Source organism: Schistocerca piceifrons, chromosome 8, assembly GCF_021461385.2.
Source record: "Schistocerca piceifrons isolate TAMUIC-IGC-003096 chromosome 8, iqSchPice1.1, whole genome shotgun sequence".
Taxonomy (NCBI): domain Eukaryota; kingdom Metazoa; phylum Arthropoda; class Insecta; order Orthoptera; family Acrididae; genus Schistocerca; species Schistocerca piceifrons.
In genome coordinates this window covers 338,039,011-338,066,146 of record NC_060145.1, presented here as the reverse complement: position 1 = coordinate 338,066,146, position 27,136 = coordinate 338,039,011, and the positions used below count along the sequence as shown (strand labels likewise).

At 41.5% G+C, this 27,136-nt stretch overlaps 1 protein-coding gene across 1 annotated transcript in view; it reads right to left on the bottom strand.

Moving 5' to 3' along the window:
* LOC124711397 (transcription termination factor 2) overlaps positions 1-27,136 on the bottom strand; it is a 295,179-nt gene that overhangs the window by 164,922 nt on the left and 103,121 nt on the right. The window contains exons 7-8 of the mRNA XM_047241451.1: positions 10,664-10,870; positions 4,563-4,709 (exon numbers count right to left, since the gene is read on the bottom strand). Of these exons, the coding sequence (XP_047097407.1) occupies positions 4,563-4,709; positions 10,664-10,870 (354 nt within the window). The remainder of the gene's footprint in view (positions 1-4,562; positions 4,710-10,663; positions 10,871-27,136) is intronic.

Here is a 27,136-nt window from a genome sequence, read left to right as displayed (position 1 = left end):
CCACACTACCATAGTCAATTCGGGATTGGACAATGGCTCTGTAGAGCCGCAGCAGCGTAGAGCGATCTGCACCCCAATTGGTGTTGCTCAGGCAACAGAGGGCATTGAGGTGCTGCCAGCATGTCATCTTAAGCTGACCAAGATGAGGAAGCCACGTCAACTGAATGCTGAAAACCAGTCCTAAGAAACGATATGTCTCCACTACAATGAGTGGATCATCATGAAGGTAAAGTTATGAGTGCAGATGAACGGTACGATGCTGACAGAAGTGCATGACACATGACTTTGCGGCTGAAAACTGGAAGCCGTGGGCTAGAGCGCATGACTGCGCCTGCCTTGTGAATGGCTCCCTGTAGGCGCCACTCAGCAACACCAGTACTGGAGCAGCAGTACGAAATGCAGAAGTCATCCGCATACACAGAAGGTGAGCCCGACGGCCCTACAGCAGCTGCTAGACCGTTCATAGCCACTAAAAATAGAGACACGCTCAATATGGAGTCCTGCGGGGCTCCATTCTCCTGGATATGGACGAAACTATAGGAGGCACCAACACCAACTTGGACATGGAAAGTACTGAGCGACAGGAAATTTTGGATAAAAATTGGGAGCGGGCCCCGGAGACCCCACTCATACAATGTGGCAAGGATATGATGTCGCCAGGTCGTGTCGTATGCTCTATGTAAGTCAAAAAAGATGACAACCAGGTGTTGGCGTCCAAACAAGACTGTTCAGGTGACAGACTTGAGGGACACAAGGTTATCAGTGGTAGAGCGACCCTGGCAGAAGCCACCCTTACATGGAGCCAGAACGTCACGTGACTCCAGGACCCAGCCCAACCACTGACGCACCATATGTTCCAGCAGCTTACAAAGAAAGTTGGTGAGGCCGATGGGCCGATAGCTACCATATCAAGTGGGTTTTTACCGGGTTGGAGCACTGGAATGGTGGAGCCCTCCCGCCATTGCGATGGAAAGACACCTTCACACCAGATCGGGTTGAAGATGATAAGGATATGTCGCTTATAGTCAGATGAGAGACGTTTAATCATCTGGCTGTGGATCCGATCGGGCCCAGGAGCTGTGTCAGAGTAATGTGCAAGGGCACTGAGGAGCTCCCACTCTGTAAATGGGGCATTATAGGATTCACTGTGGCGTGTAGTGAATGAGAGGATGTTCCTTTCAAGCTGCTGTTTGAGAGTGCGAAAGGCTGGTGTGTAATTCTCCAATGCAGAGGATCGAGCATAGTGCTTAGTCAAGTGCTCGGCAATCGCATGTGCGTCTATATATAACACGCCATTTATGGCGTCTGGTACCCAAAAAGACATTTGATCTTTACCCAGACTTGGGAAGATGACGTATGGTGCCAAATGGTCGAGACATCTCTCTCCCAACACTCCTGCTTCCATCGTTTGATAAGTAGGCAAATGCAAACACGGAGCCATTTAAAGGCTATGATATGCTCCAGGGAAGGGACTACTTATGCCGTTGTACAGCTTGCCGATGCTCCTTAATTGCTTCAGCGACCACCAAGGGACTGCTTTACACTGGGGGCACCCTAAAGAGTGAGGGATCACATGTTCTGAAGCAGAAACAATTGTTGCAGTTACCTGCTCAACCACGACATCAATATTACCGTGTGGGGGAGATTCAACAGCTACAGCAGAGGTGAAAGTTTTCCAATCTGCCTTGTTTAAAGCCCATCTGGGCAGGCATCCATGCGCCTGACGCTGGAGCAGTGACAGGAGAAGATGGGGAAATGGTCACTACCAGACAGGTCGTCATGTGCTCTACAGTGGATAGATGGGAGAAGTCCTGGGCTGCAAATTGATAAATCAATGGCTGAGTAACTATTATTAGCCATGCTGAAATGTGTGGCAGCCCCAGTATTTAAGAGGCAGAGGTCGAACTGAGACAGTAAAGTTTCAACATCTCTGCCTCGGCCAGTAAGCATGGTGCCACCCCACAAGGGGTTATGGGTGTTAAAATCTCCCAAAAGTAGGAAAGGTTTAGGGAGTTAATAAATGCAGCTAATACATTCAGGGGTACTGCAAGATCTGGAGGAAGATACACATTGCAGACGGTTATTTCCTGCGTCGTCCTTATTCTGACAGCCACAGCTTCAAGAGGGGTTTGAAGGGGCACAGTGTCAGTACAGACTTAGTTTAGGACATAAACAGAAACTCCACCTAACACTCGATTATAGTCGCTATGGTTCCCGTAATATCCCTTATAGCCGTGGGGGGCAGGGGTCCGCATTACCGGGAACCAGGTCTCCTGTAGGGCAATGCAGATGGCAGGTGTAAAGCTTAACAGTTGCCATAGCTCAGCCAAGCGGTGGAAAAAATGTCGCAATTCCACTGGAAGACTACATCGTCATGAGACTGGGAAGGCATGGAACATTCAATGAGGCAGTTTACGTCTCAGCATCACCTGCTGCCTGAGCAGTCTCTATCCATTTTGTCTGTAGGTCTGGCGAGATCTAGGTCCTCAGCAGATTCCAGAATTCCACCCTATCCTGACACACAGAGCTTGTAGGTAGCGGTGGTGTGGGTGCCACCGCAACTTCCTTTGGACTTTGGGGTCTTCTTTTTGGATTTCTCTCGCTGCTCCTTGGGATTCGTGGCTGGGAGGACTTCACTGGCTCAGTCTCCGGGACTGAAGATGATCGTGAAGCCCTGAGACCAGCTGCTTTTGAGCTCTTCAGCCACTGGCAGGTGTCATCTTTCCCACAAGCAGAAACCTGGGAAGGGAGGGACCCCTTTTTAGCGAGAGAAGCCGCAGAAGACTTACGCTTCTCTGGCTCAGAAGTGGAGACGTATGTCCCCGAAGGTTGCGGGGGTGTTGCTCCCGAAGTAGGTGGTGCAGGTGCAACAAGGAGGGAAATGCCTCCCCCTCCCCACCACCACCACCACCACCACCACCACCACCACCAAGGGAGCAGGTGTAGTCTTCCGGCTCTGAGATGTGACTGGGGTTGGCAGAGCTGATGGTGCCAAAACTGTTGTAGCGGCGGCGTAAGACGATGTCATACATACAGGATGCAGGTGTTCAAATTTTCTCTTAGCCTCAGTGTAGGTCAGTCGGTCCAGAGTCTTGTACTCCATGACTTTCCTTTCTTTCTGGAGAATCCTGCAGTCTGGCAAGCAAGGTGAATGGTGCTCTCCGCAGCTGACACAGATGGGAGACAGGGAACAGAGTATTGGGATGTGATGGGCGTCCACAATCTCGATGTGTGATGCTGGAAGTACAGCGAGACGACATATGGCCGAACTTCCAGCACTTAAAGCACTACATTGGGGGAGGGATATGGGGCTTTACATCACCGCAGTAGACCATCACTTTGATCTTCTCGGGCAATGTATCACCCTCAAAGGCCAAGATAAAGGCACCGGTGGCAACCTGATATCCCTCTGACCCCGGTGGACACGCCGAAAAGAAGGTCCCTGTGATATATAACACCCTGGACCATATTTAAGTTCTTATGGGGTGCGATTGTTACAGAAACATCCCCCAGTTTGTAACAAGCGAGTAACGCCCGTGACTGGACCTCGATGCTGTTTTGATCAAGACTGACCCAGATCTCATTTTGGACAAGCTCTCCAAGTCCCCAAACTTGTCCTCTAAATGCTCAACAAAAAACTGAGGCTTCATCGTCCTGAAAGATTCCCCATAAGCTCTTGAGCATGCAAGGTATCGAGGTGAAGAAGATCCGCTGCCATCCTTAGCCTGAGGTTCCTCCCATGGTGTGGCCAGGGAGGGGAATGATTTGTGGTCGTACTTTTGTGCGCTGAATTGAGCTCGTGAACTCTTAGAGACTGCTGGCGTTTCACCACCAGCAAGAGATGATGGACTACACTTCATCGTGTGTCATCTGCCCTGATGCCACCCACTCCGACCAGGGGCCCTCTCCATGGGTGCCACCCAGCCGCAGCAAAGGCTACCTGGCAGGACGGCCATTGCCGGGAGTCCTGATGCCCCAGGGGGATGGGCACCTACCCCTTGGAATAAGTGGGGAGTTAACGGCACAGGTATCAGCAGAGTGATCCCTGTGTGATCATGGGGCTACAAGCAACAGGGTACATGGCGGCCCCACCACAACGGACTGGCTACCGTGCTGGATATCATGTGTAAAGAAGTCCATGGCCATCGCCGACACAGAAAGCGACACTGCATAGTGCAAGGTGGAAAACACACCCAGGAAGATGTCCTCACCCAAGAGATGGAGGATGAGCGGGACTGAAATGCAATGTCAAGAAAGTGGGCTGAAGATCTCAATGCACGATGGGCACGATGCAACACATAAGGTGCCCTTTCCCAACTGGCTCGCTCTTCGGGAAAATGTTGAAGAATGGAGGTCAAACCCTACAGGGGACCATCACATAATGGCCGAAACTTGAGAGACTCCTTTTAGTCGCCTCTTACGACAGGCAGGAATACCTCGGGCCTATTCTTACCCCCGGACCCGCTGGGGGGACTAGCCAGAACTCCAAGGATAATTGAGTTCTGATTTGTATGGTCTCTTGACATTACATTGTTTTTACTTTATGTCAAAGGAAAACTTACATCTTCTGTCTTTGCTTTGCATCCATTCTTCTTCGGCCTGGGAGTCATCAGAATTCTCGCTATCAGAGCTGTCACGTTCATCTTCCTCAAGACTCTTCAAAATCAGGCTGATCATTGTAAGTGTTTTACCCAAGCCCATGTCATCAGCTGAAATTCATATAAACGTACAAATAATTTAAAGCATAAAACCTGCTCAATGCACCACTTTCATGCTATGCAGACATTTTTTTGACAATACTAAGTACTTCTGCAAATTGTATGATCTGTATTCCTCTTCGAAAACCATTTTTATGGCAGGTACTCAATTTCAACCAATACGTTTTTTCAAACAACAGAAATTGCCAATTTGTAGACATACTACAATACAGAAATCATTTAAAATTTTGATAAATTTAGTTTTCTGAGAGAAAAAAAAAATAAAGTAAAAGGGTACCAATAAATGAAATTTCAAAAATTCAAGTATACAGTACATCTTAACGTATCCGAGATATGCCTCAGTAACCCTGGGTGGAGCACATGCACTGCTGTTTTAACACATTTTTGGAAAATCATAGCTTTGTTATGGTGAATGCAATAAATTTGTATGATGTTGCAGAATGCATTCATTATGCCTTCTGAATCAGAATCATCAATTTCTTCTTACTGGGCACTGAAAAGATTGATATAATTGAAATTTGCCAAGTCAAAATTATGTAGTGCATGAGCAGAAGGCCAACAAATATACATGGGTCACTAAAGTAAGTACACCAAACTAGCATTTGTCTGAAATTGATCCGATTTGGTTGTGGTGATAGACTGATTGTAGGGTAGCCCAAAATCTATGATAGCATGAAATGTGATAAATTGATTCTAAGTTGGTGAAGCCAACCAACGTGAATACCAAATAAAGGGTATGGTAACAGACTGACCTGTAGAGTAGTCTAATGCTTACATTTGCACTGTATCTAATTGGTCAATTTCAGCTGAATGCCAGTTGTATTTTATTCATTTTATTTGCTCATCAATGATTGATAGTATGCGAAAGCCACATGGGAGTCAGCACAAAATGGCGAAATACAAAACACTGTTGTGGAGTAGAGATAGTTCAGAATTCAAACATATATGGTAACACAAACAACCTCATCACTGCATAAAACTACCTGCTCCATGACTGAAGTCCAGGCACAATTTTGTTAGTTCTATTGCAAACAATAAGGAACACACTACTTCCCAACTGAAGAGCTGGGTAAAATTCACAGGACACCACTGAATCCCATCAGAGGAATCCACAGCTGGATACATGGGGAGATGGACCACACCAAAATCTCTGAACCAACTTTGGACTGATGTTTCTAGATGCAAAGCGATGCCACTTTCTACAAAATGTTGCTTAACTGCCTATTAAAACAGGTTTCTGAGAAATTATGTGTTTTATGGACCTTTGCAGAGAGATTACCAGCTGATTCATGGCTACTGCTCACTCCATTCCACCAAAAAAATAAAAAAAGGAGACTTCAAATAAATTTATTTTCGAAAACTGCTGCAAATGTTAATTTTGTATTAACTTTTGTTACTCCCTACCTGTCAGTTTACAAGGCCCATATTGGACAGCACATTGACTAATTTCACCACAGTAGGCAATCAACATACAAGAAAACATCAACAACTTAGAAACTGCAGGGGCTACAATACAAGGATACAGATTAAATTTCTTTCCTTGTTCCTGACTGCAATATGTAAACGAGAAAATGCTACTCACCATACAGAAGAAATGTTAAGTCACATACAGACAAAATGCAAAAGAGCACTAAAGCTTCAGACAAAATCCTACTTCCGAAGTAAAAATGCACACACGTACTCACATGCGCATCCTCACATCATGCGCATGTGCACACACTTGTGGCTATTGTTCCCAGGTAATAAGACCTGACTGCAACTAACATAAGCTGAGGTGGGGAAGAGGTATGGGGTGGGGAAGGGGAAGGGGAAGGATGGGGTAAGGTGTAGTTCTGCTTGTGGGGGCATGCAGCGACACCATTGAGATAGGATAGGGCTGCTACATGCAGTGTCAGCAGGCTCTTTGGGGAGGGAGGTGGGCAAGAGGGAGGGAGGAGAGCAGAAGGGATAAGGGAGAAGTAGAGGAGGGGAAAGAACTATGTAGCTAGGTTTGCGAGATAGAAAGTGTGTGTAGTACAGGAGTGGGAGCAGTGAACAAAGAATATGTTGTAAGGAGAGTTCCCATCTGCACAATTCAGAAAAGCTGGTGATGATACGAAGGATCCAGATGGCATGAGCTAAGGAGCAGTCATCAAAGTGAAGCAAATCAATTTGGGTAGTGTGTTCTGCAACTGAATGGTTTAAAAGGGTCTTGGCCACAGTTTGTCAGTGGCCTTACAGGGGACAGATAGCTTCTTAGCTGTCATGCCCCTGTAGAAAGTGACACAGTGGCAGCAGCTTAGTTTGTAGATCACATGACTGGTTTCAAACATAGCCCTGCCTTTGATGGGGTAGGAGTTGGTTGTGACAGGACTGGAATAGGTGGTAATGGGAGGATGATTGGGGCAGGTCTCACATACACGTCTCTTGCAGGGATATGAGCAGTGAATCAAGGGGTTGGGAGCAGTGGTGCAGTAGGGACAGATGAGGATATTGCAAAGGTTACTGTGAAATACGACTGTGGAATGGGTGGGTAGGATACTTCTCATTTCAGGGGACAATGAGACGTAGCTGAAACACTGGTGGAGAATGTGATTCAGTTGCTCCAGTCCTGGGTGGTACTGAGTCACAAGAGGACCACTCGTTTGTGGCTAGATAGTGGGTGGGTGACTGGAGAAACAAAGCATGGGAGATCTGTTTCTGGACAAGCTTGGAAGGCCTCTGTTAGACCCTTGGCAGCTCTCTCTAAATATGTTAAGGAGCTCTCTGGGACTTTCACAGGCAGAAGTTATCCTCCCAATCTTGCCCAGAAACACACTAAAAGGTGAAAATAGATTTAAAGCTAGGGGGCAAAATAAACTCACAAGGCAGGAGAAGACTACAAAACTTCCTTAAGATTAAACTAAGCACTTTCAGAATTTTGAAAAATGAAAATTATACACATACGAGAAACAATATAATGTATCTTTCCCAGCCATGTCATTTAGGGACAAAAGCACCAGTTTCAAGTGGAACTGGGCTTTGTCCAGCTTGAAGTTGATGTGTTGGTCTTTTCTTAATCAATCTTAAAAGGGTGTGATTAGATGTTACAAATATGTCAGGTGTTTCCCAGCAATAAACTTGCAACAAATCATGGCAGAAAGTAGCATTTTCGAGAGGAATGCCATTAGTGAGGGCAGGAAATTACCAATGAGAATGCTTGTTGCATTTTCTTTTCATTTACTGCATATTGAAGGACCTGCTGCCTAGTATTTTAAAAGAATGTTGTACATCTTACAAGTTTCATGTAATAATACAGGATCATTCAAAACAATGGACATTGTTTCAGTTGGCTATATTTTCTGAACTATATGTTGCATTTTAATTCCATAAATTACACTTTATTGCACACAAACTGACATTCACAGATGTTCAATATGCCCTCTACTGGTTGCAAGGATAATGTCTAGACCGGGAATAGTCAGCCTTTTTTACCTACCGCCTATTTTTGTAGCTCTGTTAGTAGTAAAATTTTCTAACCGCCCACTTGTTGCACAGTAATGGCGATTTATAAAGTTGAGAAGTAGCTTTATTTTATAAAATTTATAAAGTTGAGTTTCAGCAAGCATTTAACAGTAACCAATTACCATATACTTTAAGTCAAAATTTTATGAAAAGCTAATGAAACTGTTTTTAAAGCTCCTACCACCCACTATGAATGTTGGAATGCCCACTAGTGGCTGGTAGGGACCAGGCTGACCACCACTGGTCTAGACGGTAGCTGAATTTATCCCACATTCAATGATAAATGTACTGCATCACTGAGCTCACCGCAGTTGTGAAACATTTTCTTAGGTCATTCAAATCTGTGGATCTCTTCAATCCCAGAAGCACGTATTACAGGTTCGATCAAACATGCAGCTCATGAGTTGTGCCCTGTCAGGAACGCCATAGTGCTCAATCTGGCTGCACAATCGCACCCTTCACTGCAGTATGCTGCGTGAGTGTGAGGAGGGGGTAGAAAGGGAAACTGCGAACAAGCCGCACTTAAATGGCTATGCAACAGCATTGCATACAACACAGACCTCAAACAAAATTCAATTTTAGATTATTTAAATATTTTCGGCACACTGAAGACATAATCTAATTTTTATCTGGTACAAAGATCAGCATATGAGCAGAAACAGACAATTTGACAGACTTTTGCACAAAGGTTCCCATGTAATCTTGACTTATTTAGTTTTATAATTGATAAAAGGTCTTTCACATGCACAGGACATGTTGTTCAAAATGTTGCAGCCGCATTATGGAGATATGGAAACACTATTCGACGAAAACAAGGTAGACATGCTGGATGGTTCTAATGTACACAGATCTGTCATTAAAACGGAAATTACCTCGTAGGTCAATCAGTTACATCTGCACATGCAAATTGACCTTTTTAATGGAAGCAACAAAATGTGTCAAAAATAATTTTGATATATAAGATCGGCACTATCCTCAAAACATTTAGAAAATTATCCTTGCAATTCTTTCAATGCTACAATGAATTCTTCAAACCTCGTGTTTCCTCAAATGCAGTTGACCTTAGGGAAATTTCAAATTTGTCCCTTCCACAATGTGATTTTCTTTTTAAATCCATCCCCATCAAATTAGAAATAAATTTCTTCTCACCTTGAGGTGTCTTAATGTGGGCACGGCGCATTCAAATCCAGTTAAAATTGGAGGTTTGCAATCAATTCTGCATGTTCTAATCTTCATTACTGCATTCCTTTTTCCTTCCTAAATTCAACAACAATGAGTTATAAATTGAAAAATCGTACCAGCTATGCCCCTCAATTTCACTGACATTGTGTGCAGTAATATATAAAGTCTCCATATTCTTCTTTCAGTTGGATAAAAAAACTATTGGAACTGATTGTGGAATATTGTGTTTAAGTTCAGAAATTTTACTATTGGTACCACCAATTTCTGTATGTGCTCCATGCTTGCAAATCTACCACTAAGTGCTTCTTGATGAACAGAACAATGAATCTCGTCTGTCAATAATTGTAATTTTTTGCTCTTTCATTTTCAAATAAATCTTTACATTTTTCTGTAAGGTATTATGTCTTTTCATAGCAAATTTGCAGTACCTGTCAATTATGCAACTGTATAATAGATACTGTTGATCTTAACCCACTCTTCTATCATTCACGCTCAGTTTTACTTGGTTGTGATGATGTATCGGTAGACTGCCCATTTTTGTGCAAATATCTGAATGTCCGTACCGCGAACAAAGAGTAAAGAGCATTGACACCGCGATTCAGCCTAAGTGAAGAGAGTTGTGCTAACCTAAAAATGCCACCCTGCAATATTAAATGAAATGTTGTGGTGTACCAGGTACTTCTGAAAAGGACTGAGCAAAGGTACCTCGGCCAGCACATCCAGCTTGTGTGTGGTTTGGGATGCCATGGCCAGCCCTGATGTATGGCACCTATATTCTTCTTTCACCAACATTACACTCACTTTGGATCACTTGATCACTCACACAACCCTTGTCAGCAACAAGAACAATGGAAAAGATAGCAGAGGAAAACTATCTGCACTGCTGGCACAAAAGTGGAGGGGACACAAGTTTGCTTTGACAGTTTGCTGAAAAACTTACAACCATCAGAACACGAGCGAACAACAGTGAATGTGAATTCTCCACAAGTGAATGCCATTTTCACACACATGTCTAGCATTTACACCAGAGAGAATTTTCATTCACTGTTGAAAGTTTGGTGTTGTTCATTTTCGCATAAAGGGAACTTGAGACATCTACTCCATAAAGATGACAAAAGTTCTCTAATATTACTTTGTAAATTTCTCCTGACACAGTAGGATGAGTCTAATATCCCCTCTCACTGTTCAACAATTACAGAATTCGCATGAACACTAAACTAATTAACCATAACAAATACAGTGTAAGTCATTAGACAGTTTCACCTTTCCAGAGGCCTTACCAAGGATACCACCACGAGGCTTTTGACGTTCTCTCCAGCGGAGCCAAGCAAGAGCATGCTTCTGGTGAGCCATAAGTTTGTAACTACTTTTCAATCCTTTTGGGTCGTCTTCAAAAATATTGTCAGCCGGTCGAGTTTCTAGTGATTTATGCAGTTGCTCTAAGGCATCAACTGTAAGAAGTCTGCCACTGACTTCATATTCTGATGCTGAAACACAAGGTTAAACAGACACAAAACTTACACAGAGTAAAATTATCATGCAAACACACACAATTAGTAAATATTACTGTCTTTCTCTTGTGTGTACGCTAGCAGAATTCACAAATAAGAAAGGTTGAGATGTTACTGCTTTTTTTCTCTTTATTGACTCCTTTCCAAATAAAGACATACATTAACTGAAAGTACTTGAAGTGATTTGACCATTTATTTATCTATTGTCTGTGTTAGAAGTATGAAGGGTGATCAAAAGTTTCTGTTTGAAGATTGTACAGTCAAGAATCAGTGTGCCAACCAGGCAAAATTACTGTGAGAGTTGAGGCAATCATCCCACCAATGCACTAGGTTGAAAATAACCGTTTGGTTAAATGCCGTGTCCTGCTGCTTGAAGAAGTCCATAACTGCCTGCTGCACATCCTTGTCTGACAAGTATTGTCAACTCTCCAAAGCCTTTTTTAGGGACAAAAGGCATGATAATCACATGGGGAGAGATAAGAACTATAGAGGACGTGCTCGAATGTCACCATCCATTTGGCAAAACTTCTGCAATGCTACATTTGTGGTATGAAAATGTGTGTCATCACAAAACAGCAGCATTCCTTGTCATTGGTTGTAAACAGACATAATGTCTCATACATATTCTTAATTCTTCAATGGCTGTCAACAAATGTTTGTCCTTCGGCAACCAAGTAAAGAATAACGGCATGCTCGTCTTGTTTGGACACATTTGGTAATAACGTCAGCATAGTTCACATTTCTGCATTTACTATACTCATGTTGCAAAGATACAAATGCCACACCAATCCCTTTCCTACATCTCAGTGGTTATATACCAGCATCAGAGTCACACTACACTGCATACATGTTGCAGCAATGCCCTAAAATGGAAATTGTTTGATCACCTCTTATAATAAAGAATAAGAAATTTAACACATAATAAAGTAGAAAAAAGTAGTTATGTTTTTTAAATAATCAGATGGCAACAGCTTTTAGATTTAAAACACAAGTTCATTACATCAAAGAAGGCAAGAGAAATAGTAAAACAGAAAAATAATTAAATCATTTCACACAATGTGAAAGCAGAGGGTGAAACAGTGTGAGGTGGGGCCTGTACCACAAGGGCAGAGCAGGAAAATTTTAGTACTTTCGTAGATTGTTAACACAATGACCAGGCACTGCTACAATAGGAGTTCATGAGCCTCTGTATATAGACTGGTCCATTAGCTGATTGAAAAGGAGGCCAAGGAACTATACCAAATTTTCAAAATTTATGATGGTGTCTCTCATTCCAATTTCAAGAAGATTAAGAGCAACAACAGGGACAGTTTAAATGAATTAACATGGATTTCTCTGACTAAAATGTAAATATAATTTTCGAGGACAATTCCTCTAACTTCCTAAAACACTGTGTTTGCTAGAAGGTTTAATAATGAACTACAAACTGACAAACCATCTCAGAATAAAGAACACCATGCAGGACCCTTTACTCTTGGTGTAATACTATCTGTAGTTATTAAAACCATTTTCAGCTTAAAACACCTTCTTGGGGAATATTGTTTTCTTGTATGAATCAACTAATAAGACATGACTAATCTATGTCTGTGGAAGCTCCATGAAGCTGTCACATTGTCTCAGAGTGGTTTTGTTGGTCTTCTCCATATTGGAAGAAGAAGAAGAAGAAGAAGAAGAAGAAGAACACAATGCAGCCTTGACGTATAGCTGCCCACCTCCAGGAGATCAAAGACATCACACCTGAACCTTCACTAACAGCAGCTCAAGAGTTTAAAATTTTGATGAGGACTAGGTGTAAAGCCTTAATGTAATTATTGTATGTCGGCATTTTGATTATGGCTGTTAAAAAAATATTTATTGTGATTGCAACTTCAACATCTGTTATTTTCAAGCATACTGAAAGCAAACATTATCAACAAATAAAGAAGCTCGAATAATAAAATGAGGTAACAGAAAGTAAAACTGGGAATGTAAGTAGTGTTTACAGGGGATTTTAAAGCCCACTCTACAATGTTACGTCATTACATGCTGGAACATAGTTCCCAGCAGTCTGAATGTGAATGTGCATGGTTTTATAAGCACCCCGACATTTTAACACACATGTGAGCCCTATGACAGCACTGTAATAGTATTGTAGTTCACTGGGCTCATCAGATGGGCATTTAAAATGGACAAATGTTATCACTTTTGTTTCTGTGTAAATTGCTGATGAAGTTTTTATTTTTATGAAATTGGAATGCTGTTTTTGTACTCACTACATGGCTCATGCTGACATAGTGTGTGGTGTGGGTATACTTGTACCACAAAATGTATTTGGATTCAGACTGCTTGAAACTCGATCCAGCACGTCAGGACTAACATTTTGGAGTGATACATGCGTTTTCAGTACGTCACATCTTGTAGCTCTTAAATACTGAAGGAAAGACGTTTTTAAATGTTTAACACCAAATCTATTGTTTATTTACTGGCTGACTGGGCTTGATCTTTGTCCATTTTCACAAACCACATATTTGTATTCAGGATATTTTTGGTGTGGACAATTTCTATTCACGACTTCCTTCAATTTTAGAGTGAGTTTTAACATTCCACATCACTACAACTACTGTTTTTAGTTTTCTAGTCTTTTACTTTACTTTTAGTGCCAGCGTATTTCATTTAGTGACAATTTTTGCTTTCATGTGCTTGAAAATGACAAAACGTCAAAACTGTGTTTGCAATAAATATTTGACAGCCACAAGCAAAATGGCTACATTCAGTGGATTTTAAAGCCCAGACTATATGGTGGATAACCATTCAAAAGGAGGTCACTTCTATTCATATTTTCATACTAACTCAAAAAAAGTCAAAGAAGATTGTCTTGGTATTCCAGATGATGTGCCACAACATGCTGAAACAGGCAAAATCAAATTCAGTTCTTGCATGAGGAAGGAGCAATTGTTACCTTTGTTATTGATGGAACTGAAGTATAAACTACACTGTCAGCAATAGCCAGTCACTCAATAGCCATGGAAAGGCAGACGCCGCCTGGTTGTGGCAGTGATTTCAGTACAATGTGCAAGCATACTCTCGACTATGTCTCTTTTGTTCGTCAATGGACTTATTTCTTAACATAGCATTACTATGACATTTTGCCTATTTCCTTGGAATCCTTTTGATGGCATTCTAACTTGTTTTTGCTTTGTAGGATAGTTTATACTATTCAAGAATAGTTTTCATGATCTTTTCTTGGTCCCCTTGATAATTATGAAATATTTAGTGCCAATTTGTCTGAAAGGAGTATCTAAATCAAGCAGCATAGAGCAGATTATTAACAGCTTCTCCGGAACAATTTGTGTAAAGGCTGGAAACCATAAAGATAGATCAGTGGTGAAGAACACCCAATAGCAGTGGTGATGTGCACACTCTGCTGCCTTCAAGAAAGAAGACTCTTCAGATAACAAGAAGTCTCTCTACCTTGTCTCCTGGGTGGGTGGTTATAAAGCCCTGTAGCACATTATCTGGACTGAAGTCCCAACAGAAGAGCCACTAGTTGCACAGTTGTGTTAGATAGTCAAACTGTCTCTTCCTTTAACATGTCATGCAGTGACACCGAGATGGAACATATAGTGATCATATTTGGCATACTCACTATTACAGCAACTGCTAATACACTAGTGATGAAGAGAGATGAGCAGCAGTATGTATTATTAATAAAGACAGCCACCACACTTTTACACTGTCCTCACTGTTTGGCATACGGTTCCCATGAGCAGTCTTTACAATGCATCTCCTGAACACACGGGCACAAGGGTACTTAGAGTTAATTCCTCCAAATGTTTCATGAACCCATTCATGTTCCACTGTCTTCAAGCAGCCATTTTTGTGATGAGGTTTTTCCTTGTCATTCACCTTCTGCCAAGCAATGGAAGCTGTGACAGTTGCAGTTTAGGGCAAGGGTTTGTTTGTTCCCTGGGTTGACCTCAAAATCCAGAGACTCTGCAAGAAGGTTCTTTCCTTTTTCATCAGGCAGCACAAGCTCAGTATAGTCTGACAGTTTTGATCCAATTTTTCCAAAATTTGTTTTATTTCTGTACATGTTCCTCTATCAGTGTTGAAGATAAAGGCTTACTATTTTGAGACATACTACATAAGTTTTCACTCAACTGTTGCAACAAGATGGTGAACAGTTATCTTTTGCAGCTTCTGACATCCTGAAAGAGACAATCAACTGACTTTACAGCAAGCATATCTTGCTTATGAGGATGGTCTGGTAAGTTCTTGGGCTCATACATATCTTGCTACACTTTGTGCATGATTTTCTTTTGCAACAGGTATAAAACTTCAGGCTTTGTTTGAAACTGAAAGTCATTCTGCACAGTAATTGACTGGAGGCAGCTATAAGAAGAAGCCATGATGCAGGAATTATTGAAAATGGAATTCTGCAGTGATGAGGCATTTTGTTAAAGAAAATCTGAAGTCAATTAAAATTCATTAAAAGTTTATAAATGTGTATAGTGACTTCTTCAGTTTCCACTATGAAAAAATGGATAGCTGAATTTATACGAGGCCTTTAAAATGTCCAACATGATTGCCTTGAAGGATGTCTGAAAAGTGCAGTCCCATATATAACTGCGTAAAAGTGCACAATATGAAAGCTCAGCATATGAAGATGTGTGAAACTGCTAAGATTGTCTGGATTTCAAAAGAACGAGTCAGCTACATTTTGCATGAAGAATTGCCAATGAGAAAGCTGTATGCAAGATGAGTGCCACACCTGCTCAAGGCAGATCAGAAATGAATTCATACCATTTCTGAACAGTGTTTTGCGTTTTTATGTAAAAAAACGAGTGATTTTCGGTATGGGCATGTTACAATAGACTATAATTAAAACAAGACAGAGGGTGAAGACTATATGATCAACAAGAAAGATAATGTCCTGGGAGTTGATAAAAAAGGAATTTCGTTCTTCAAAAAATGAAAACGCTAACTGGGGACCACTATTCTAATGAACCTAGATGAAAAATTTAAAGAAACATACCTGATTTGCAAAAGAAGAAAAAAAAATCACCTGTAATTAACACACTGCACCTGTCCTTAAAGTGTCTTTATAATAGGAAAATTGAGGTATCTGTGCTTGTAAATGTTGGAACACGCACCATATTCCACAGACTTACATCTCTTCCCAAAACTGTACGCTGTCTTTCCTCGTCAACATTTTTTGTTCACCCAAGAAATGATTGCAGCTGTAGATGAGGATTTTGTAGCACTTCCACAGTAACACTACAAAAAGCTGCTGGGTCAAGCATGTTAGTGTTAAAGGAGCATAGTGTTGAAAAATAAAAGGGTTTTGGGAACATAAATTCTCATTTTAAGTATCAGGCTGATAATTTTTGAGGTCCATTCATGCATCTGTTTGTTACAGCTTCCATTGTTGCAGTTTGTATTAAGGATTTAGTACTGACTACATTCTTGGACAATGATGATGATGATGATGATGTGAGTACTGGTACTCAGTAGCCAGTAAGTTCCAGCAAAAGCAATCTGCTTCATGACTTTTTTAACAATAGTTTTCTCCTCACATACAGAGTAAAATCGCAATGCTACAATTGCTTACACAGAATAGTGGCAACATACACTGTGTTAAAGTTCATTTGCCCACAACAAGCCATGAAAACTTGTCGATAATTCTTGCATTTCCACACACAGGGCTGTATTTCACATTTGAGGAAACAAGCCTTTGAATGTTATAGCAACCCTCGTGACTTCAAAGTACAAACACAATTATCTTCTTTCAGTTGCCTGTTAATCTCTTCAGTACATTTTTGTGCATCTGTTGCAACTTTCTCGTCCCATTCATGCTTCATTTCCTTGAGGTATTCCTCATCAGATCTTTACAGAAGATGACACCTTTACTGAAATTCACGGTGTTGTGAAGCTCAGTCACAATGTTGCAATCATCAAGCGTTTTTGCATTTTGTATCTACTTGCTGCAGGTAACAATAGGTTGACAAGAGGGATCACTGATGGGTATTGGAAACAGTAACAGTGTATAGAAAGGCCACAGGGCAGTAAATCATTCTATAATTCAATGTTGGACAACAACAACTAGTCAGCAGCAACACCATCCAAACCACCACTTCATTAAGTGGTACACTGGTGCATAACAGAGATTAGTATGGGACAGGAATACTGCCAGTGAACGTTCAACATTAAAACAGCATGGGAAGAAGAACTGCAACTCCACAAGATGATTAAAACAGCAGTTAGGAGTACGTTGATAACCACACTAGGCAATGCATCTTGTCTGACGGCAGGACACTCTTCAGGCAGGTACTGGAGGTATACTAATGGGGCTTTTTTATATGTGATGCAATGGAGCCCAATATGTCTGCCATCATCTTTTCCTGGCAAATGATACTTTCTTTTTTTCCTCACTAACAGCAACCTGCCAACAGCCTGCAACTACAGCTCAACAAGACACCACTCAACTGTTTCTGGACCGAGCGAGGTGGCGCAGTGGTTAGCACACTGGACTCGCATTCGGAAGGACGACGGTTCAATCCCGCGTCCGGCCATCCTGATTTAGGTTTTCTGTGATTTCCCTAAATCGCTCCAGGCAAATGCCGGGATGGTTCCTTTCAAAGGGCACGGCCGACTTCCTTCCCCATCTTTCCCTAATCCGATGAGACTGATGACCTCGCTGTCTGGTCTCCTTCCCCCCAAAACAACCAACCAACCAACTGTTTCTGGTTTGTACTGGGATGATTTGAGGAACATTCCATCAACATGGGGGTGCTTCTGTGGTGCTTCATCTCACCTGACCTTAATCCTATTAAGGACACGTGGAATGACACCAAGCAGGGTGGGCACATCTTCCTTAATCCTATTAAGGACACGTGGAATGACACCAAGCAAGGTGGGCACATCTTGGACCCAGTCATGATGGATCTCGAGAAGTTGTTAGCAGTGATTTAACAATGATTGAACAGGATAGCTCCCCAATATTTTCAGAGTCCCATGAAGTCTGACACACGACATGTCATCACTATTCTAGCACAAAAAGTGGATGCTACACACTAATAGGTAGGTAACTCTAATTCAATTGCTCACAAGTACTGTGTCAGCTTACCTATCCATTATAACAAAAACTAAAAGAAAATCTGTGATACGATCAATGTTCTGTTACTTTTCACAGTGTTTATGGAGGATTATTAATACGTCCAGAGGACGCTACCTCATGCACCTCAAGCTCACCATACCCCGATACTCATATCCAGTCTGAACTGGACATGTTCTCAAAGTTATGGATGCAGAATGCAATGCAAGACAACACTGTCTGCCAAGGTAAGAGACTAAAAAGAGGGACAAAATTTATTGCAATGCTGAAGTGAGTTGACTGGCAACTAGTAAGATTTCATATGGAGGCATCGTTTCAGAAAATGCCACACTGTTGTTTGAGGAAGCTAAAGTTCACGTCTAATTTGAGATCTGAGGAAAAAAATCAGTTATTGACAAAATTATTTAATAGGATTGATAAAAAAAAATCTACTCACCACGTGGCGGCAGAATACACACATAAAATACAGTTGTAATTGGCAAGCTTTCGGAACCAGTGGTTACTCCTCCTTCAGGCAGAAGAGTTGAAGGGGAAGGAAGAGGAGTGAAAAATATAGGAAGAAACTAGAAGAGATGTTGGAAGCAGGTAGAAACACAGGGAATGAAGATAATGTGGAAACTAAATGGGAGTCTTTGAAAACTCCTATTAGCGTAGCTGCAGAAGAGATACTGGAGAGAAAACAATGCAAAAGGGTGATTAAGTGGTGCTTATGGAATGCTTAACAGTAATACAGGAGAGAAATGAAGCGAGACAGAGAATGTTGCAAAGGAACACGAGGTTAGCGGCAGAAGAATACAGAGGAAAGAGGAAAACAGCGGATAAGGTTTATAGGGTAAAGAAAAGGCAGCATGAAAGGAGAAGGATAGAGTAGCTGGACGAAATGGGAGACAATAACGAGATCAGAAGGCTCTATGAAAGAACAAGAGATTTGAAGAAAGGTTTCCAACTTTGAGCAGTTTTTTATAAGGATAAGGACGAAAACCTAATTGGAGATAAAAGCAAAGTCCTAGAAAGGTGGCAAAGTATTTTACTGAACTGCTTGACGGGAAAGAGGGGATAAAGATGAAGGAACTGTAATTGAGAATGAAAGGGAACAAAACTCAGAGTTGGAATCAGAGTTAGATGTAGAGGATCGGGAAGTGGAAGTAGTACCAGAGCTAGAGGAAGTGAAGAATGCTATCAAGAGCCTAAAAAATAATAAAGCAGCAGGAGAAAATGGCATATAGGCCGAATTAGTAAAATACGGGGGAAAGAAAATGGAGGAGGCAGTCCATGAATTGATAAAGGAGCCTACATAGGAAGAAAATTATACAGATCATGAAAGAATTTCGAATCCCACTAAAACTGGTCAGTTTAATGGAAATGACAATGAAAGCAACATTGTGTAAAGTAAGAATAGAGCAAGAACTGTCTGGTGAATTCCAAGTACAGAGGGGGCTACGACAGGGAGATGTGATCTCTACAATGTTATTTAATTTAGTTTTAGGAAAAGTGATGCGGCAAATGCCGATAAACCCAGGAGGAACAATACTTAATCGGCAAGTTCAAGTGGCAGCATATGCGGATGACGTAGCCTTAATGGCAAGGAATATAAGAGCACTAAAGGGGAACTACGATATCTTAGAGGAAGCAGCAAGAGAAGTAAGTTTAAAAATAAACAAAACGAAGTGGGACATACTGAGTCCTCCTTTCTCATGATGTATGGTAAGTCTCCCCTGACCCGCAGTTCTGGGTGACTTTCCTAACATCAAAATATACACCACCATATTAAGACACACAGTAGTATATGAATCAGAAGGCTGGATAAAAAATAAAAATATCTGATCCATTGTGGATCTGCTCCTCCTAAATCCAGACTGATAGTCCCCCAATATCCCTTCTATCATCCCTTCAAGTCTGGAGGCTAAAATTTTACTAGATATCTTATATATTACATCCAAGAGTGTGAGTCCATGATAATTACTACATTCTGACTTGTCGCCTTTTTATGTAACAGGCAGGTAATTCCCATGTTCCAATCCTTGGCTCCGAAAGCTCGCCAATTACAATCGTCTTTTATGTGTGGGTTCTGCTGCTGCTGCTTGGTGAGTAGATTTTTTATCTATCTTATTAAGTAATTTTGACATCTCTGGAGGTATAATAGGATCCTATATCATATCATGGGCTTTGAAGCTGTAACGGACAAAACCATATGGGAACTTGAAGCAGAAGCCAGAGCAACAAGGCCACTGCAGCCAGCAGGTGCTGATCACTGAACTGTGTGAACAGCACCTGTGTCGCCAGACCACAAGCACCGGGACCAGGCCACCAGCTGTGTGTCATGTAACTGACACAGCTTGGTAGTGTGATCTACTACCTGTTTCACCGGACCTTCCAGGCACTGACACACTTGAGACGTTTCAACACAACCCAGAAACATCGATGTTACAGTGGAATCAGGAGAGGGAAACAATATTTAACCACAGTTGAAACTGTTCATCATCGTTCAACCAGCTGAACAATAAGTAATGCCCAGTCTGTGTCAATCAGTACCATTGTCACAACTCTACTGCCGCCAGCACAGCCCAGGCAGCCAATACTGCGTCACCTGCCCACCCCTGCTCTTCAGCGTTAGTCCAGATTTCAACTCATGGCAGCATCATTGTAGTGCCACTGGAATGGCACTAACTAAGTAAACTCCACCCAAACAGGTCTCGGAAGACCCTAACGGTAATGACCGACCGCCATGTCACCCTCAGCCTAAGGCATCACTGGATGTGGATAGTGGAGGGGCATGTGGTCAGCAAACCACTCTCCCCACCGTAGTCAGTTTTCATGACCGGAGCCACTACTTCTCAGTCAAGTAGCTCCTCAATTGGCCTCACAAGGGCTGAGTGCACCCCGCGTGACAACAGCGCTTGGGAGACCATACGGTGACTCATCCAAGTGCTAGCCAACCCCTACAGCACTTAACTTCCGTGATCTGATGGGAACCTGCGTTACCATTGTAGCAATGCCATTAGCATACAGGATAAAGATAAGAAAAAAATTACATGTTATAATAAAATTTTCATGTAAACACCCAAACTAAACATTATTTTTAAATAATTTTTGGCAGATAGTTGAAGAAAGACTTTTGTGTTTCAGAGATACAGATAGCTGAACCATAGGTGCAACCACAATGGAGGGGTATCCGAAGAATGGCCAGATAAATGTGTGGTTACTGAAGAACAGCAGCAGCCTTTTCAGTAGTTTCAGGGGTAACAGCCTGGATGATTGATAGAACTGGCCTTGTAACATCAATCAAAATAGCATTGCTGTGCTGGAACTGCAAACGGCTGAGAGAAAGGGTAAACCACAGACTTAATTTTTCCTGAGGGCATGCAGCTTCACTGAATGGTTAAATGATGATGGCATCCTCTTGGGTAAAATATTCTGGAGGTAAAATAGTCCCTCGTTCGGACCTCCGGGTGGGGACTACTCCGGAGGGTGTTGTTATCAGGAGAAATAAAACACATTCTTCAAGTTAGAAAATTTAGAAAGGGAAATGGATAGGTTAACATTAAATATAGTGGGGATTAATGAAGTCCTGTGGCAGGACGAACAGGACTTCTGGTCTGGTGAATATAGGATTATAAATACAAAATCAAATAACAGTAATGCAGGAGTAGGTTTAATAATGAATAAAAAAATAGTAACACAGATAAGCTATTATGAACAGCACAGTGAGAGATTGAAGAAATGTATGATAAGATGAAAGAAATTATTCAGATAGTTAAGGGAGATGAAAATTTAGTAGTCATGGGGGACTGGAATTCAATAATAGGAAAAGAAAGAAAAGGAAAAGTAGTACGTGATTATGGACTGGGAGTAAAGAATTAAAGAGGAAGGCGCCTGGTAGAATATTGCACAGAGCGTAACTTAATCATAGTTAACAAATGGTTTAAGAATCATGACAGAAGGCTGTATACGTGGAAGAGACTTGGAGACACCGGATGGTTTCAGGTCGAATATATAATGGTAAGACAGAGATTTAGAAACCAGGTTTTAAATTGTAAGACATTTCCAGGGGCAGATGTGCACTCTGACCACAATTTATTGGTTATGAACTGTAGATTAAAACTGATGAAACTGGAAAAAGGTAGGAATTTGAGGAGGACCTGGATAAACTGAAAGAACCAGAGGCTGTAGAGATAATGTAACGTAAATGGACAGAGAAAAAAGAAAATCTTTTCATCAAGCAGAAGCAGGGACGGACACACACACACACACACACACACACACACACACACACACACACACACACACACACACACACACCACACACACTTTTTCAAGCTTTCGGAGCCAGTGGCTCCTCCTCCTGGTGGAAGGGTTGAAGGAGAAGAAAGAGAGGTGAGGCAAAAAGACTGGAGAGGTTTAGCGAAGAGGGTACAGTTTAGAAAAGTCACCCACTACCCTGGGACAGGGGGGACTTACTGGACGGGATGAGAAGGAAAGATTGATTGTTGGGGACTGCTCTCAGGTGTTCAAATCTTGTCTGGTGCAGTCCTCAACAATCAGTCATTCCTTCTCATCCTGTCCGGTAAGTCTCCCCTGACCCATGGTTCTGGGTGACTTTTCTAAACTGTATTCCTTTACTCAAACTCTCTTCAGTACATTTCTTTCACTCCTCTTTTTTCCCCTTCAACTCTTCCACCAGGAGGCGGCTCCAAAAGCTTGTAAGAGTTAAATCCTTTTTTGTGTACCCATTTACATTATATTATCAGTAATTGATTATTTTAGAGGTTGTAGAGAGCTTCATAGGGAGCATTAGGGAACGATTGACAAGAACAGAGGAAAGGAATAGAATAGAAGAAGAATGGATAGGTCTGAGAGATGAAATAGTGAAGGCAGCAGAGGACCAAGTAGGTAAAAAGACAAGGGCTAGTAGGAATCTTTAGGTAACACAAGATATGCTGAAATTAACCGATGAAAGAAGAACCTATAATAATGCAGTAAGTGAAGCAGGCGAAAAGGAATACAAATGTCTTAAATATGAGATCGACAGGAAATGCAAAATGGCTAAGTAGGAATCGTTAGAGGACAAATGTAAGGATGCAGAAGCATATATCACCAGTGGGTAAGATAGATGCAGCGTACAGGGAAATTAAGGAGACCTTTGGAGAAAAGAGAATCACCTGTATGAATATCAAGAGGTCAGAGGGAAAACTAGTCCTAAGGAAAGAAAGGAAAACAGAAAGGTGGAAGGAGTATATAGAAGGTCTATACAAGGGCAATGTTATGGAAATGGAAGATGATATAAATGAAGATGAGATGGGAGATATGATACTCTGTAAGGAATCTGACAGAGCACAGAAAGACCTAAGTCGAAACAATGCCCCGGGAGTAAACACCATTCTGTTAGAACTACTGATAGCCTTGAGAGAGCCAGTTATGACAAAAATCTTCGATCTGGGGAGAAATTGTATGTATGAGACTGGTGAAATACCCTCAGACTTCAAAAAGAATATAATAATTCCAATTCGACAGAGGGCAAGTGTTGACATGTGAGAATTCCTGAACTATCAGATTAATAAGTCGCAGTTGCAAAATACTAACATGAATTCTATACAGATGAATAGAAAAACTGGGAGATGCTGTCTCTCTCAAATTCTGAAGGTGGCAGGTATAAAATACAGGGAGCAAAAGGCTATTTATAATTTGTACAGAAACTAGATGGCAGTTATAAGAGTCGAAGGGTGTGAAAGGGAAGCAGTGGTTGGGAAGGGAGTGCAGCAGGGTTGTAGCCTATCCCCGATGTTTTTCGATCTGTATATTGAGCAAGCAGTGAGGGAAACAAAAGAAAAATTCGGAGTAGGTATTAAAATCCATGGAGAAGAAATAAAAACTTTGAGGTTCGCCGATGACATTGTAATTCTGTCAGAGACAGCAAAGGACTTGGAAGAGCAGTTGAACGGAATGGATAGTGTCTTGAAAGGAGGATATAAGATGAACATCAACAAAAGCAAAACGAGGATAATGGAATGTGGTCGAATTAAGTTGGGTGATGCTGAGGGAATTAGATTAGGAAATGAGACACTTAAAGTAGTAAAGGAGTTTTGCTATTTGGGGAGCAAAATAACTGATGATGGTCGAAGTAGAGAGGATATAAAATGTAGACTGGCAATGGCAAGGAGAGCGTTTCTGAAGAAGAGAAATTTGTTAACATCGAGTATTGATTTAAGTGTCAGGAAGTCATTTTTGAAAGTATTTGTATGGAGTGTAGCCGTGTATTGAAGTGAAACATGGACGATAAATAGTTTGGACAAGAAGAGAATAGAAGCTTTCGAAATGTGGTGCTACAGAAGAATGTTGAAGATTAGGTGGGTAGATCACATAACTAATGAGGAAGTATTGAATAGGATTGGGGAGAAGAGGAATTTGTGGCACAACCAGACTAGAAGAAGAGATCAGTTGACAGGACACATTCTGAGGCATCAAGGTACTGGAGGGAAGTGTGGAGGGTAAAAATCATAGAGGCGGGCCAAGATATGAATATACTATGCAGATTCGGAAGGATGTAGGTTGCTGTTGTTACTCAGAGATGAAGAGACTTGCTCAGGATAGAGTAGCATGGAGATTTGCACCAAACCAGTCTTTGGACTGAAGATCACAACAACAACTTGGAAAAAAAAATCACAGTGAGTTTTAGACACTTAATAGTTGGTAAGTTTCTCTTGACCCAGACTCATACATAGTTTGTGCGCTATACAATCATGCAAGCCTTGCACCTGCAACAGTCCAACCCAAATTTGTTTCCACCTGACATTCCAAATACACCACTATTTTGTTCAGCTCTAAATTAACAAACCCACTTTTAACAACTATTTCTGCTGGTCTCAGCAAAACTCCTGCAAGAGCAACGTTGGTCCTCCCTGGTCTTAAAGAACACTGCTTTAAGAAAACATTCACTTTTAAGGAATAAACATCAAACATGCTGCAAATTAAAATCCAGTTTTTATAAAAATCCTAACATCTCCAAGTTAGTTTCCAATTTCTTCCAGTTTTCACAGACATCTTTTGTGCCATGTGACGGCAGTATAAGGTAATTAATTCTTTTGGTTGACACATCTCGATCGAATTCCATTGTGGTGATACCGGAAAAAGTGAAAAGCATTGAACAAACAGGGAACTGAGTTCCATTCGGACCCAGCCCCCATGTGAAAGGAATTGGCGCCATAAATAAATCAAATAAAAGGAATATGTCATTTTGCGGTGTGCAAGCACATGAACTGAGTAAAAACATTCTTTACTGAATATACAAATGTGTTTTGATATGTTGACAAGGAACAGACAGAAAGCTGTGTAATGTGTGAAAAAGACAATACCACTCGTCTTCTTCATTAGTAGAAAAATGCAGTACACTTCTTCTCTGACTGAAAAGAATACAGTGGTCTTTTACTCTGATCGATCTGTAATAATTGCATTAATATGAATATATGTGTTGCCGTTGGTGGGGAAGCTTGCGTGCCTCAGCGACACAGATAGCCGTACCGTAGGTGCAACCACAACGGAGGGGTATCTGTTGAGAGGCCAGACAAACGTGTGGTTCCTGAAGAGGGGCAGCAGCCATTTCAGTAGCTGCAGGGGCAACAGTCTGGATGATTGACTGATCTGGCCTCGTAACACTAACCAATACGGCCTTGCTGTGCTGGTACTGCGAACTGCTGAAAGCAAGGGGACACTACAGCCATAATTTTTCCCGAGGGCATGCAGCTTTACTGTATGGTTAAATGATGATGGCGTACTCTTGGGTAAAATATTCCGGAGGTAAAATAGTCCCTCATTCGGATCTCCAGGTGGGGACTACTCATTGGCAATCTACGGATCGGAGCATGGAATGTCAGATCCCTTAATCGGGCAGGTAGATAAGAAAATTTAAAAAAAGGGAAATGGATAGGTTAAAGTTAGATGTCGTGGAACAGGTGAATTTCAGTGGCAGGAGAAACAAGACTTCTGATCAGGTGAAGACAGGGTTATAAATACAAAATCAAATAGGGGTAATGCAGGAGTAGGTTTAATAATGAATAAAAAAAAATTGAAATGTGGGTAAACTACTACAAACAGCATAGTGAAAGCATTATTGTGGCCAAGACAGATACGAAGCCCACACCTACAACAGTAGTACAAGTTTATATGCCAACTAGCTCCTCCCACATCCGGCCATCCTGATTTAGGTTTTCCGTGATTTCCCTAAATCGCACCAGGCAAATGCCGGGATGGTTCCTTTGAAAGGGCACGTTCGACTTCCTTCCCTATCCTTCCTAATCCTATGAGACAGATAACCTCAATGTTTGGTCTCTTCCTCCAAACAACCAACCAACCAACTAGCTCCGCAGATGATGAAGAGGTTGATGAATGTATGATGAGATAAAAGGAATTATTCAGATAGTGAAGGGATGATGAAAATTTAATAGTCATGGGCGACTGGAATTCAATAGTAGGAAAAGGAAGAGAAGGAAACGTAGTAGGTGAATATGGACTGGGGGTACGGAATGAAAAAGGAAGCCGCCTGGTAGAATTTTGCACATAGTATAACTTAATCATAGCTAACACTTGGTTCAAAAATCATAAAAGGAGGTTGTATAAATGGAAGAAGCCTGGAGATACTGGAAAGTTTCAGATACATTGTATAACGGCAGGACAGAGATTTAGGAACTAGGTATTAAATTGTAAGACATTTCCAGGAGCGGATGTGGACTCTGACCACAATCTATTGGTGATGAACTGTAGACTAAAACTGAAGAAACTGAAAAAAGGTGAGAATTTAAGGAGATGGGACCTGGATAAACTGACAGAACCAGAGGTTGTACAAAGTCGGGGAGAGCATAAGGAAACAATTGACAGGAAAGGGGGAAAGTAATACAGTAGAAGAAGAATGGGTAGCTCTGAGGAATGAAGTAGTGAAGGGAGCAGAGGATCAAGTAGGTAAAAAGACGAGAGCTAGTAGAAATCCTTGGGTAACAGAAGAGATACTGAATTTAATTGACTAAAGGAGAAAATACAAAAATGCAGTAAATGAAACAGGCAAAAAGGAATACAAACATCTCAAAAATGATATCGACAGGAAGTGCGAAATGGCTATGCAGGGGTGGCTAGAGGACAAATGTAAGGATGTAGAGGCTTGT